The 14585-nt window shown below is 35.8% G+C and overlaps 1 protein-coding gene and 1 pseudogene across 8 annotated transcripts in view; both read left to right on the top strand.

Annotated features, from left to right (window-relative positions):
• CRY1 (cryptochrome circadian regulator 1) overlaps window positions 1–14585 on the top strand; it is a 137829-nt gene that overhangs the window by 57160 nt on the left and 66084 nt on the right. For all 8 annotated transcript variants that reach the window (XR_010411368.1, XR_010411369.1, XM_064590671.1 and 5 more), the window contains exon 3: window positions 12201–12343. Coding sequence is in view for 6 of the 8 variants with exons in the window: in XM_064590671.1 (XP_064446741.1) it covers window positions 12201–12343 (143 nt within the window). In the remaining 2 variants the exon portion in view is untranslated. The remainder of the gene's footprint in view (window positions 1–12200; window positions 12344–14585) is intronic.
• LOC123845012 (5S ribosomal RNA) lies at window positions 4530–4646 on the top strand (annotated as a pseudogene).

Consider the following 14585-nt stretch of genomic DNA (forward strand, 5'->3'; position numbering starts at 1 on the left):
CATTGAGTTCCAAATTCTAAGCTTCAAGCAACCTTGAAGCTTCTGCCTTTGCCCTTTTGGAATGCTTCTTGTATTATGCAGGGAATATGGGCTAGAATATCAAATTTTGGGAGACCATATAGAGATAGAAGGCCAGTCAACAGGCAGCACCAAGATCTGAGATGTGGGAGAGAGATTATTTCAGATCCTCTAGGCCCGGCCAAGCTGTCAGCTTATTGCAGACTCATAGGTGAGTCCCAAGTGAGACCAACAGAACCACCATCTAGTTAATTGACAGACTTGTGAGAATCTGTCATTTTGAGCTGCTAAGATCACTGCAGCATGGGGAAAGAATGTTGCAGGCAGAGGGAGCAGTAGTTACAAAGACCTTCATGTGGAAGTGTGCCATGACTTGTTTAGGAATAGCAAGAAGGCCAGCATGGCTAGAAGCAGTGAATGAAAAGGAGAGAAAGGGTCAGAGAGATTGCAAGGAGCCATATTATAGGACTTTATTTATAGACCATATTTAAGAGTTTGGCTATTACTCTGAGTGAAATGGAATCCATGGCGATTTTTGAGTAACATGAGTGACATGATTTCACTTACATTTTCTTTTCTTTTTTTTTTTAATTTATTACTGAAGTATAATTGACATACAGTGTTATATTAGTTTCAGGTATAGAGCATATCGATTCAACAATTCTATCTATTACTCGGTGCTCACCATAAGTATAGTCACCATTTGTCACCATACAATGTTATTACAATATTATTGATGATATTCCCTATGTTGTACTTTTCATCTCCATGACTTACTTATTTTATAACTGGAAATTTATACCTCTTAATCCCCTTCATCTATTTTGCTCATCTTCCCAGCCACGTCCCCTCTGGCAACTACCAGTTTGTCCTCTGTATTTAAGAGTCTGGTTTGTTTGTTTGTTCATTTGTTTTGTTTTTTAGATTCCGTATATAAGGAAATCATATATTTGCCTTTTCCTGTCTGACTTATTTCACTTAGGATAATAGACTCCAGGTCCATCTATGTTGTTGTAAATGGCAAGATTTCATTCTTTTTTTGTGACTGAGTAATATTCCATCATATATATGTGTGTGTGTGTATATACACACACACACACACATATATACACACACACACACGCACGCACACATACTACATCTTCTTTATCCATCCATCTATCATTGGACACTTAGGTTGCTTCCATATCTTGACTATTATAAATAAAGCTGCAACAAACAGAGAGGTACGTATATTTTTTGAATTAGTGTTTTCATTTTCTTTGGGTAAATACCCAGTAGTAGAATTTCTGGATCATATGGTATTTTTATTTTTAATTTTATGAAGAACCTCCATGTTGTTTTCCACAGTGGCTGCACCAATTCACATTCCCATCAACAGTGCATCAGGGTTCCCTTTTTTCCATATTCTTGCCAACACTTGTTATTTCTTGTCTTTTTAATACTAACCATTCTGAGTGGTGTGAGACGATATCTTATTGTGGTTTTGATTTGCATTTCCCTCATGATGAGTGATGTTGAGCATCTTTTTTTGTATCCGTTGCCCATCTGTATATTTTCTTTGGAAAAATGTCTATTCAGGTCCTTTGACCATTTTTTAAATTTAAATCTAATTAATTAACATAGAGTATATTATTAGTTTCAGAGGTAGAGTTTAGTGATTCATCAGTTGCATATAACACCCAGTGCTCATTACATTAAGTGCCCTCCTTAATGCCATAAGAGACTCTTAACTATAGGAAACAAACTGAGGGTCCTTTGACCATTTTTAATCAGATTTTTTTGGGGGGATGGTGTTGAGTTTTATTAAGTTCTTTATATATTTTGGATATTAATTCCTTCTTGGATGATATATCATTTACAAATATCATCTTCCATTCAGTAGATTACCTTTTTGTTTTGTTGTTTTCCTTCATTGTGTGAAAGCTTTTTATTTCGGTGTACTCCCAATAGTTTAATTTGCTTTTGTTTCCCTTGCCAGAGGAGATGTCCATAAATATGTTGCTAAGGCTAATGTCTCAACAATGAGAAGAAAGTGAATATGCCACAAAATCATAGGTGGTTTTTTTTTTTTAACCTGCTAGAGAGTTGAGGACACAGAGAAACCTAAATAAATTCCATAAAGAGATGAGCTTTTCATAGGAAAGAGACTCATGTCTATATCCATGGAGGCACAGCAGAAAAAGAAGGGAATCCACTATAGTTGAGAGTAAAAAGAAACCAGTCAAAATTTACCAAGCTTTTCATGGTCATGCATGGACTGACATGGCAGATTAGAATTCCAGGAAACCCTGGTCACAGTCAAGTTCATACGCACTCTCTAGTTCTTTCAGTACTTTTGTGGAGTACCAGTGGCAATATACCAAAGGCTGGGGCAAGGCAGAAGAGCTGAGAGAGATCCCTCATTGAAGTGCTACTGGGCATTCACTTAGTGCAAAGTAGCAGTCCACTGAAGCTGGGACAGCAGGATGTCTCCAGACACACAGCAGGACAGACAGAAGGATGTCTTCAGAGGTTCAGAAAATTGGGGGACAGGGCTGGAAAACAAAGAGAATTCCCCATCAGCCACAGAGCTGATGGGTAGACAACAAAGCAGAGAGAGATACACAGTTTGTAATGCTATTGACTGGGCTGTAAAGCCATCTAGAATCTTGTCTATACTCCAATCCTGAGCCCTGTTGAAAAGTCTGGATCCTACCCTCAAAATATTTGAACCCCAGTGGTGAATGGAATTTAACAAAAGCAGCAACAAAGCCAAGCCCCACCTCAGTTACAGACTACAGTAATTCAAATTCTAGCAGTAAGAGCCAAGAGTATGTGCTTTTTTTAGAGATAAATATTATTTGTTCCATCTCTCTTCTTTATACCATTGTCTGTCATATAATCAAAAATTATGAAACACATGAAGAAGCAGGAAAATGTGACTTGCAATCAAGTAAAAAAAAAAAAAAGAAAAAAAAACAATAGAAATAGTCCCACAGTTGATGAAGATGTTGGGATTAGAATAAAGGACTTTACAATAATTATGCTATAGATATTAAAGAATCTAGTCAAAGGTGAAAAACGTGAATAGAAGATAATGTCAGTATAAAAATGGAAACTATTAAAAAGAAGGAAATGAAGAATTCATTCAGTGGGCTTTTCCAGAGTAGACAGAGCAGAAAAAAGATCAGTGAACTTGAAGACTGGCAATTGAAATTATCCTAACTGAAGCACAAAGAGAAGGAAGTGTTTTTAAAAAGGGAACGGAGTGTGACACTAACCTAACATATGTAAAACTGTAGACCTAGAAAAAAAAAGGGGAGAGAGATTGGGACAGAAAAAAAATGTTTGAAGAGATAATGATTAAGAATTTTCTAAAATTGGGCGCCTGGGTGGCTCAGTCGTTAAGCATCTGCCTTTGGCTCAGGTCATGATCCCAGGATCCTGGGATCGAGTCCCACATCGGGCTCCCTGCTCTGCGGGAAGCCTGCTTCTCCCTCCCCCACTCCCTCTGCTTATGTTCCCTCTCTCACTGTGTCTCTCTCTGTCAAATAAATAAATAAAATCTTAAAAAAAAAAAAAAAAAGAATTTTCTAAAATTGATAAAAGATATCAACCCACAGTGTCAAGAAGTGTGACAAAACCCCAAACAGCATAAATATAAAGAAAACCACCTCTTGTCACATCAAAGTCAATAAACTGAAAACCAAAGTTAGAAAATTTTATAAGTAGCCAGAGGTGAAAAGACCTATTCAGGGAACCACAATAAGAATGTTGGTGGCTTTTTTTTTTTTTTTTAAGATTTTTATTTATTTATTTGAGAGAGAGAGAATGAGTGAGAGAGAGTGCTCATGAGAGAGGGGAGGGTCAGAGGGAGAAGCAGACTCCCTGCTGAGCAGGGAGCCTGATGTGGGACTCGATCCTGGGACTCCAGGATCATGACCTGAGCCGAAGGCAGTCGCTTAACCAACTGAGCCACCCAGGCGTCCCTATTGGTGGCTTTTTAAATCAGAAACCATTGAGTCCAGACAGTAATTGAATGCCATCTTTAAAGAACTACACACAGGACCCCTGGGCGGCTCAGCTGGTTGGGTGTCGACTCTTGGTTTAGGCTCAGGTCATGATCTCATGGTTTGTGGGATTGAGCCCCGCATCAGGCTCCTCACTCAGTGGGGAGTCTGCTTGAAAGATTCTCTTCCTTTGCCCCTCCTCTCACTTGCGTACTCTCTCTCTAAAAATAAATCTTAAAAAAAAACCAAAACCCTACAGACAACTTTGTTAACTTAGCAAAAATATGCATTTAAAAAAAAAGAGAAGCTAGTGATGCCTGGGTGGCTCAGTCATTTAAGCATCCAACTCTTGATTTCCGCTCAGGTCATGATCTCAGGGTAGTGAGATTGAGCCCTGCACCAGGCCCCACATTCAGCGGGGAGTCTGCTTGAGAATTTCTCTCTCTCTCTCTGTCCCTCCCCACTGTTCTCTCTAAATAAATAAATCTTTAAAAAAAAAAAAAAAAGAAGAAGAAGATAGTCTAAGGCTATACCACCCTGAACTTGCCTGATTGTTTGATCTCAGAAGCTAAGCAGGGTTGGACCTGGTTTGTACTTGGGTGGGAGACTGCCTGGGAATACCTGGTTCTATAGGCTCAGATAGATGATGATAGATAGATAGAGATTTAAAAAGGTAAAATGAAGACATTTGCAGGCAGACAAAAACAGAATAATTCATTTCCAACAGATCTGTACTGTAAGAAAGACTAAAGGAACTTCTGCTAGGTGAAAGGAGGTCATTCTGGATGAAAGACAGGATCTGCAAGAAAGAGGAAAGAACACATAAATATATGGGTAAATATAAAAGACCAACTTTTTAAAATTTTTAGTTATGTATATTTATATATTCTATTTTCTTTAAAAGACTTGACGGTTAAAACCAACTAATAGCAGTGAATTGTAGGAGATAATATCAATATTAAGGGGCTTGTAACATATATAGAAATAAAATTTATAACAGGATCACACAAGATGGGAGCAAAATAAATACAAGTATCTATAAGTTCTTACATTATTCAGTAGTAACATATGATTTGTAGGTAGACAGTGATAAGAATGTACATTGTGATCTAAAATAGCATAAAGAGCTATTTCAAAAAAGTTAATAGAGGAGTTTAAAATGGAATACTAAAAATATTTGACTCATTTAAATGAAAGCAGATGGGTAGATTTAAGCTCAACTGTATCAATAATTTTATTCAGTGTAAATGGTCTACTTTAAGCTTGCCATTTAAAAGGCACAAGTTGTCAGACTGGATAAAGAATAAGTAAGAACCAACTATATGCTGATTAGAAGAGACATTTAAAAAATATGAAGAAGGGCACCTGGGTGGCTCAGTCAGTTAAGTGTCCAATTCTTGATGTTGGCTCAGGTCCTGATCTTAGGGTCCTGGGAAGGACCTTGGGCGCCTTGCTTAGCGGGGAGTCTGCTTAAGGATTCTCTCTCCTTCTCCCTTAACCCCTCCCCCTGCTCTCTCTTGCTCTAATTCGCTCTAAGATCAATAAATCTTAAAAAATATAAATAAATAATAAAAATAAGAATATGAAAAACAGGAGATACAGGTTTCCAGTTGTGGAATGAATAAGTCACAGAAATAAAAGGCACAGCATAGGGAATATAGGTCATGATATTGTAATAGTGTTTTATAGTCACAGATGGTAGCTACATTTGTGGTGAGCATAGCATAACATATAGAGCATTTGAATCACTATGTTGTAGGTCTGAAACCAGTGTAACATTGTGTACCAACTCTACTAAAAAAAAATTTAATTAATAAACCCTTTGAAATAAAAAAGACTGAAAAAAAAACTTTGCAAATAGTAAGCATAAGAAAGTAGAATTCAAGACAGAATTACCAGAGATTAAGAGCAATCTTACATCAAGAAGATATAACTGTTATAAATGTGTATGTACCAACTAACAGCATAAAAATATGTGAATCTCAAACTAACTCTTATTAATAGAATATACAAAAATTAATAAAGATACAGGTGATATGAATAATGCTATCAACCAATTTGGTATATTGGTATTTGCAGAACACTACACCCCAAAACCACACATTCTTTTTTAACGCATATGAAATATTCACCAAGATAGACCATATGTTCAGCCACAAAACATATCAATAAATTTCAAAAAACTGACATCTTATAGAATATATTCTTTGACTTTAGTAGAATTAAAATGAATAGCAAGAGAATTGCAAATATTTATAACTGCTAATGAAAACTACACAAAAATTTATGGGATTCACAACATACTTCAGTTAAAAAATAGTGTTACTATTAGGGTAATTTCTTTAAAATATTAAAACTCAACTTGCCATTAAAAAAACATGGGATTCAGCTACAGCAGTGCTTAGAGAAAAATTAATAGCTTTCAGTACTCTATTAGAAAAGAAGGAATCAAAGAACTAAGCTTCCATCTTTTTAAAAAGTAGAAGACAAGAACAAATCAAACCTGTAGTATAGTAAGTAGAAGAAAGAAAATAGAGGAATGGAAATCAATGAAACAGAAAGCAAACAATAGAGAAAATAAATTGCAATAGTCAATTTATTGTCTCTCAGCTCTAATCCACCCTTCTACGTCCTGCTTTGTGATAGTGAAGCTGGATGCTGTCAACATTTCTCCTTTGTCAGCTGGCTTGATACTAGGTTTTGTCGAGAGATGGTGGTGGTTCTCTGCAAAGTCATAGTAGGACAGAAGGGGCTTTCCGTTTTGGTGGCCACTTTTTTCTTGGCACACTAGCTGGCAGTTGAGCATGTGGGAGACCCAGTAGTGTTTACCTCAGCCCCCCTTCTGGACATGCCCCAGTCTAACCACACCTTCTGGCACATTTCCCTGCCCCTTGATAGGCCACTTCCACAGACCAGCTCCAGCTTACCTACACCCTGCAGCAAGTTTCTCAGCCACCCAGTGTGCTGTTCCTATGAACCAGGTCTGGCTTTGCCCTTTGGCAAGTTCCTTCCCTACAGGGAAGGTTTTGTGTTACTGTGGCAGGAGAACCCATGCACTGAGGTGTGAATCTCAGTGGAGGGTTCTTTTTTTCGAAGTTCTTAATTCTTTATTTTCTTATTTTCCCTCCATTTAGTGGTGGTAGTAGTGTTCTGCAATTGCTAATTTTGGACACCTTGGACAACAGACGCCACATAATGTAATTCTAAATTTTCTAATAGCCACATTTAAAAAAGTAAAAAGAAACAGATGAAGTTAATTTTAATAATATATTTTACTTTTTAAAAAATATATATATTTTATTTAACCCAGTATATCAAAATATTTTCCTTTCAATATAAAATTATTAAAATATTAAGCTATTTTAACCTTTTTTCATGTGAAGTCTTTGGAATCCAGTGTATATTTTATTCTTACAGCACATCTCTATTCCAACTAGCTACATTTCAAGTGCTCAGAAGCCACTTCTGTGGCTACTGACTATCTACCATATTGGAAAGTGTAGCCTTAACTCCTCTTTTACTCCTTGTCATTGTTGACCACCTTTTACTTGCTAATAATTCTTTATATTAAATTTTCCCTGTTCAAATTTTTGATGTGGTTTCTGTTTCCTGACTGAACCCTGATTGATTCAGTCAGCAAAGCCAAAAGCTGGGTCTTTGAAAAGATTAAATTGATAAACACTAACAATCTTGATCAGGGTGAAAAAGGGAGAAAATCACTTTTATCCAGAAAAAATGGGGGCTATCACTAGAGATTCTCTAAATTTTACAGACATAATAAAGGATATTATAAACATATTGCCAATAAATTATGCAACTAAGATGAAATGATGAAAAACTTCTTGAAAGTGCAAGTTATAAAATTCTCAGGAAAAGAAAAGAAAAAGTTAATAGCCTTATATCTCTTAGAGAAATTGAATTTATAATTGAAAGCCTTCCCATAAATAAAACTCCGGGCCCAAGAAGGCTTTAGTTGTGAATTCTATCACATATTTGGGAAAGAAATCATACCAGTTTTATAACACTTTTCAGAAAACATAGGAAAATGTTGGGAACACTTCCCCAAAACACTTCTTTTGTGAGACCAACATAACTCTAACAGCAAAACCTGATGAAGAAATTTTAGGAAATTTTAAGGAAAAAAAAATAGCCAAATGTCCTGCCAGAAACAGACTCAGATATCCTTAACAATATATTAACAAATTGAAATTAGCAATATTTTTAAATAATACTACATTAGTTTAGCCCAGGAATACAAAGTTGGTTCAACATTATAAAAATCAATTAAGGTGATCCTTCCTATTAATAGAATATAGGAAAAGCTATGATTATCTCAATAGATGAAGAAAAAGCATTGGATATAATTCAACATCCATTTATGATTTAAAAAAATTTTAAACAAACTAGGAATAGAAAATTGGTAAATGTTAATTTGATAAAAGTTGTCTATTAAAAACATAGTGAATGTCATTCTTAATGGTGAAATACTGAGTGTTTTCCACCTAAGATAGGGTGAAAAGCAAGGATATAAACTTTCACCACTAACTGAAAGTCTTGCCAGCATAATTTGGGAAGAAAAAGAGTAGATAATTAGCTTATCACCTTACCCTCATCTCCATAGTCTCTATCATAGCATTCTCTTTTTTTCTAATAGTTATTATGTATTTACTTTTTATTTTTATTTTACTTATTTATTATTATTTTTTTTAAGATTTTATTTATTTATTTGACAGAGAGAGACACAGCGAGAAAGGGAACACAAGCAGGGGGAGTGGGAGAGGGAGAAGCAGGCTTCCCGCCGAGCAGGGAGCCCAATGTGGAACTCGATCCCAGGACCCTGGGATCATGACCTGAGCCAAAGGCAGATGCTTAACTACTGAGCCACCCAGGCGCCCCTGTATTTGCTTTTTAAATTTACCTCTGTGTCACCAGTCTTCCTCAGTAAGCTCCAGGAGGGAGGGACCTAGCATTGTATCTGGCCTGTAATAAAGATTATAATATTTGAGGGCGCCTGGGTGGCTCAGTTGGTTAAGCGACTGCCTTCGGCTCAGGTCATGATCCTGGAGTCCCAGGATCGAGTCCCGCATCGGGCTCCCTGCTCGGCAGGGAGTCTGCTTCTTCCTCTGACCCTCTTCCCTCCCGTGCTCTCTGTCTCTCATTCACTCTCAAATAAATAAATAAAAATCTTAAAAAAAAAAAAAAGATTGTAATATTTGATGTATAAATGAATACATTTAATGTTTGGGGAACCTTCTCCTCCCTAGCTTTTCGTTTTTCTTCGGGAGAGATATTCACTAATTTATCCCCAGGGAAGAAGTGAAAGATTTCATTGGTGAGTTTAGTAAAAGGAGCTAGGTGAGTATAGCTCAGATTGTACCTTTTCTTGTCACTTACTGAGAGCACACATCCTATTTTCTTCTCCTGTGTGATAAATTTTAAGGGGGTAGCCCATACTGCAGGGAAGGGGATGCTTATCATTGGGTGGATAAATCTGTTTAATTCAGGGGTAAAATATTAGCAAGCTTACCTGCTCATAAACCTAGTATGTTTTCTCCAATTCATCTTTACTAGTAATGTGGTCTACATTTTGATCTTTAGGTGTCTGACTTACGTTCTCTTCCTTTTCAAAAGTGTTAACAGACTTATCTTAAACTCTATCATCTATCTAAAAACTAAAAAATTATTTATCAAAAAAAATCATAGAATTGCAAACTACTATTTAGGAAAAAAAGTTGTAACATATATGGCAGAGAAAGGTTGCTATCATTAAAATATAAGGAGCTCTTACAAGTCCATAAGAGAAAAATTCACTGCAATAGAAAACCAAGCAAACATAACCTGCAACTCACAAAAAAAGAAATATACAAATGGCTAGTAATAATAGCTGTCATTCATTGAACTGTATACTATGTCCTTAACAATTTACATGCATTATCTCATTTACTCTTTCAGCAACCCTGTAACATAATGATTTTTTTTTTTCATTTTACTGTAGCAAACACATAGTGTTTATTATGTGCTAGGGACTCTCTAAGCACATTACTCACATTCTACCCATTTTATAGATGAAGAAGCAGGCATGAAGAACTTAGCCATTTGTGCAAATAGTTGAGCCAGTCTTTGAACTCAGGAGGTCTGACTTTAGATCCTATGTTTTTTAACTACTACTCTATACTGCTTCACTATAAAACAAATATAATGCTTTCCTACTCTTATTTTATTTCTGAATTTCAAAAACAGTATGTGATTGAACTAACAAATGGGAGCAATGCAACAGTGTGTAAAATAAAAAATAATTACCTTATTTGCACTCCTAAATTTAAAGGTAACAGCTATTGACAGCTTGGTATACATTCTTCAAGATGTTCAAGAAAGGAAAATTTTTAAAATGAGGTACTGTTTTTTTGTGTATACCATTTGTATGTTAGTGGTTTTTAAAAACCTTTAACATACTACTGGCAAGTGTATGGGGAGCAAGCACTTTGGTATACTACTGATGAGAGTGTGAATTGGTACAATATATCTGGTGGAAAATTTGGCACTGTCTGTCAGAATTTTAAATATGCTTATCTATTCATTGTTTTTCAAGGAACTGTTTCTAGGAAAAATAGAACAAATGCCCCAAAATGTTTAAGATGCATGCATAAAGATAAAGATATACCCTGCAAGGTTTATAGTAGTATTTTTTTTTAACCCACCATTGGGAACAGCCCTTGTCTAAACTGTACAGGTTTGGAGAATTAGTGTGTTACTATAGCTAGTAGCTAATATTTTACCCCTGAGTTAAATAATAGTAGACTTACAGTTGATTTTTTTTTTCTTGTAAGATATATCAGAATAGATTTTAGAATTAAAGTTACTACCCCCTTAGGAAATCACAATTCCCTGAAGTCACAGTCTCCACATTGAAAATCACTATAAGGAGGGGAGCCTGGGTGGCTCAGTCGGTTAAGCTTCTGCCTTCAGCTCAGGTCATGATCGCAGGGTCCTGGGATCGAGCCCCGCATCGGGCTCCCTGCTCAGCGGGAAGCCTGCTTCTTCCTCTCCCACTCCCCCTGCTTGTGTTCCTTCTCTTGCTGTCTCTCTCTCTCCCTGTCAAATAAATAAATAAAATCTTCAAAAAAAAAAAATCACTATAAGGAGATGTGTACAGAACTTATCAATATAGCACCTGATACTCAATAAATATTTGACATTATTACTATCTCTGTATCTCCACAGTTAACATTTTTTGGTAATCAGAAATAAAAAATTATAAAACAGACTACCTCTGCAAAGCAACATATACCGTATTAACTATCAAAGGTTTGTGAAAGGGCACCTGGGTGGCTCAGTCGGTTAAGCATCTGCCTTCGGCTCAGGTCATGATCCCAGAGTCCTGGGATTGAGCCGCGCATTGCATTGGGTTCCCTGCTCAGTGGGGAGTTTGCTTCTCCCTTTGCTCCTCCCCCCACTCATGCTCTCTCTCTCTCAAATAAATAAATAAAATCTTAAAAAAAAAAAGGTTTGTGAAAGACCAATTCTTAGAATCAGCAGACATAAATTCAGCAGCCATAAATACCCTCCAGGTATTCTTGTTCTTTGTGAACTTGGGCAAGTCCCTAATATTTTTTAAAAGATTTTATTTATTTATTTGACAGAGAGAGAGAGTCAGCAGCAGAGGTAGAGGGAGAAGCAGACTCCCCACTGAGCAGAGAGCCTGATGCAGAACTCGATCCCAGAACCCTGGGATCATGACTCGAGCCGAAGGCAGACCCTTAACCAACTGAGCCACCCAGGCGCCCAAGTCCCTAAATTTTTAAAATAACCTTATCTGCCAAATGGAGATATCAACCAAAGTGCCAAACTGGGGGTTATTTTGAGGAGCGAATGAAATAATACAAGTGTAAATTATTTGAAAAGTAAAATGCTATACAAACGAATTTAGTGTAGGAAGCTGGTTTTAAGCATATTACTAGATTGTCTACTGCCTAGTATAATGCCTGAAATCTAGTGAGTGTACATTTCTTAGTTACATAATTCTGAATTTATAAATTGTGTGGTTTCTTCCTGCATATTCAAAGTTTGATTTATGTATAATCGTTTCATATGTAGAGTTTGAGCTTTTCACTTTTTCCCAGAATGTATTGTTATAATGGAAAAATAATTATTTAAATTTGTGTACATTTTTGTTCCCTTTTCTTACTTTAGGAATGGAACATTACTAAACTTTCAATTGAGTATGATTCTGAGCCTTTTGGAAAGGAACGAGATGCAGCTATTAAGAAACTGGCTACTGAAGCTGGAGTAGAAGTAATTGTACGAATTTCACATACATTATATGACCTGGACAAGTAAGTTTTTTTTCTTTTATTTTTTATGGTAAAATACACATAATATTTGTTGTCTCAACCATTTTTAAGTATACAGTTCAGTGGTATTAAGTACATGGACAAGGGGCGCCTGGATGGCTCTGTTGGTTAATTGTCTGACTCTTGATCTCAGCTCACGTCTTGATCTCAGGGTCATGAGCCTAAACCCCACATTAGGCTCCACGCTGGGCATTAAAAAAAAAAAAAAAAAGTACATGGACAAGTAAGTTTTAACCTGTGGGAGTTTTTTAAAATGGAAGTAACAACATATACATAATAGAACTGTGGGAGAATTAAATGAATATGTCAAACCCTTAGCATTTTATTTAACTGCTCGGATTTTTTAACTTACTCAGTGACAGATGCCAAAATTACAGATGTAGTGAGTGCATGAGATAAAAATACTTAGAATTTCAGTTTCAAACTGTTAAGAGTATCACAAAATTTACCTTGACTATTCTAACTCAGCCTGTGGTCTTACCTTTCTGGGCTCTTAGCAATATTAATTTCATATTTATATGACACAAAACCATGAAATGCTGTGATATATTTAGTATGATTGTATGAAGTTTTTTTATTTCATGTGTGTTTATCTTGTCAATCTGGATTTTAAGTCCAGTTGCCAACTGTATGTAATACTACTTTCTATAGCTGTAGTCCTCTGAACAGTGACATAATATCTTATTTCTCGAAGTGTATTTCTTGAAATACCATTTCTTGGTGATGCTTTGTCTAAAAAAGATTCTGTGGTCAAGTTTAAATTTAGGAATTATTATATGCTTTGAGTTTTGAAGGTTCACAGATTAATTAACTTAGTAACTTTTGGCATACTGTTGTCTTCACAAGTGCTGAACTTAAAATCTCATAATTTATGCACCTTTTAAATTATTTTGCTTTTAGTTATTTACTCATTTTATCTAGTTAATAAAGCTAACTCTATAAATTATATGACAAACTAGTTAATTTTATTCTACTTTTCCAAATGTATGGAAAAACTGTGGTTTGATTTCAGGCAGGGGTCTTATTTGCTATTAAGTCAGAAGTCCTATATCTCTTGAAAATAAACTTGCCTTCTAGTTTACCAGTTTTCTTAACTTTAGGAAGCTGATAGCAAGAAGGAAGTATATTTGGGGTGGGGGTGGGGGATAGGACTTTCCCTTTTTCCCTTCTAACTTCCTGGCTGGTCTAATAATTAAATTGACTTAAGACAGATTAACAGGAGAAAAATAAATTTAATTCATATGTCCAGGATATAAGACTGAAAGAAGTGAGCAAAGCAGGCAGCTTTTACACCTTTTAGAAAAAAAAAAAAAAAGTAAGTTAGTGAAGAAATACCAAGACAAGTAAGTTTGGGTTTAGGGTAGCAAATGTATGAAGTTTATACAGCCTTCTCAGGCCTGAATTAACCTGTCTCTGATGATAAGGATACCTTTTACTCTCCAGGTTCTGGGAAAGTACCCTTCACATAGAGAATTTATTTCTTGCTTTCAGGGAGACAGAGCAGGGTCAGAGTGTCCTTCTTATGCTGTTTCTTAAGTAATTTTAATTCAAAGTAATCAATATGCCAAAGTGACATATTTTGGGGTGACCTGTCCCAAACCCCATCAGAGGCAAAATAGGATAAGAGCAGTTTGCATGCATCTAAGTGGGAGATTTAGTGTTATGCATATAATTGGATTGGTTAGTGGATTGAATGTGAATATTTACCATATATAATTCATCATATAAAAATATACAGAAAACATTTTTCTCAGGTCTTTATTTTGCTTAAGTTCTATAATTAGCAGTGTCTTCACTAGTATCACTGCAGTATCGCTACAGCCCACAAGTTTCATTATGACCCTGTGTATAAACTCGAAGTATTACACTGAAACAAAATTACTAAAAGCAGAGAGGATAGTTTTTGTGGTGTTTACTTTCTATACATACAATTTATATGTAACTGTATGTGGAATAATGAAAAATGTACTGTTTTTTTAATTTTATTTTTTTCATCATGGTAAAAGTGTACTGTTTAATCCCCATCACCTATTTACCCCATATCCCACTTCACCTCCCCTCTGGTAATCATCAGTTTGTTGTCTGTAGTTAAGAGTCTGTTTCTTGATTTGTCTCTTCCCCCCTCCCCCGCCCCGCCTGTTTATTTTGTTTCTTATGTTCCACATATGAAATCATTTGGTATTTGTCTTTCTCTGACTGATATATTCCACTTAGCATCATACTC

The sequence above is a fragment of the Mirounga angustirostris genome, unplaced genomic scaffold (assembly GCF_029215605.1).
Source record: "Mirounga angustirostris isolate CCGP_5_RB_7025 unplaced genomic scaffold, mMirAng1.0.hap1 SCAF_5, whole genome shotgun sequence".
Classification (NCBI taxonomy): domain Eukaryota; kingdom Metazoa; phylum Chordata; class Mammalia; order Carnivora; family Phocidae; genus Mirounga; species Mirounga angustirostris.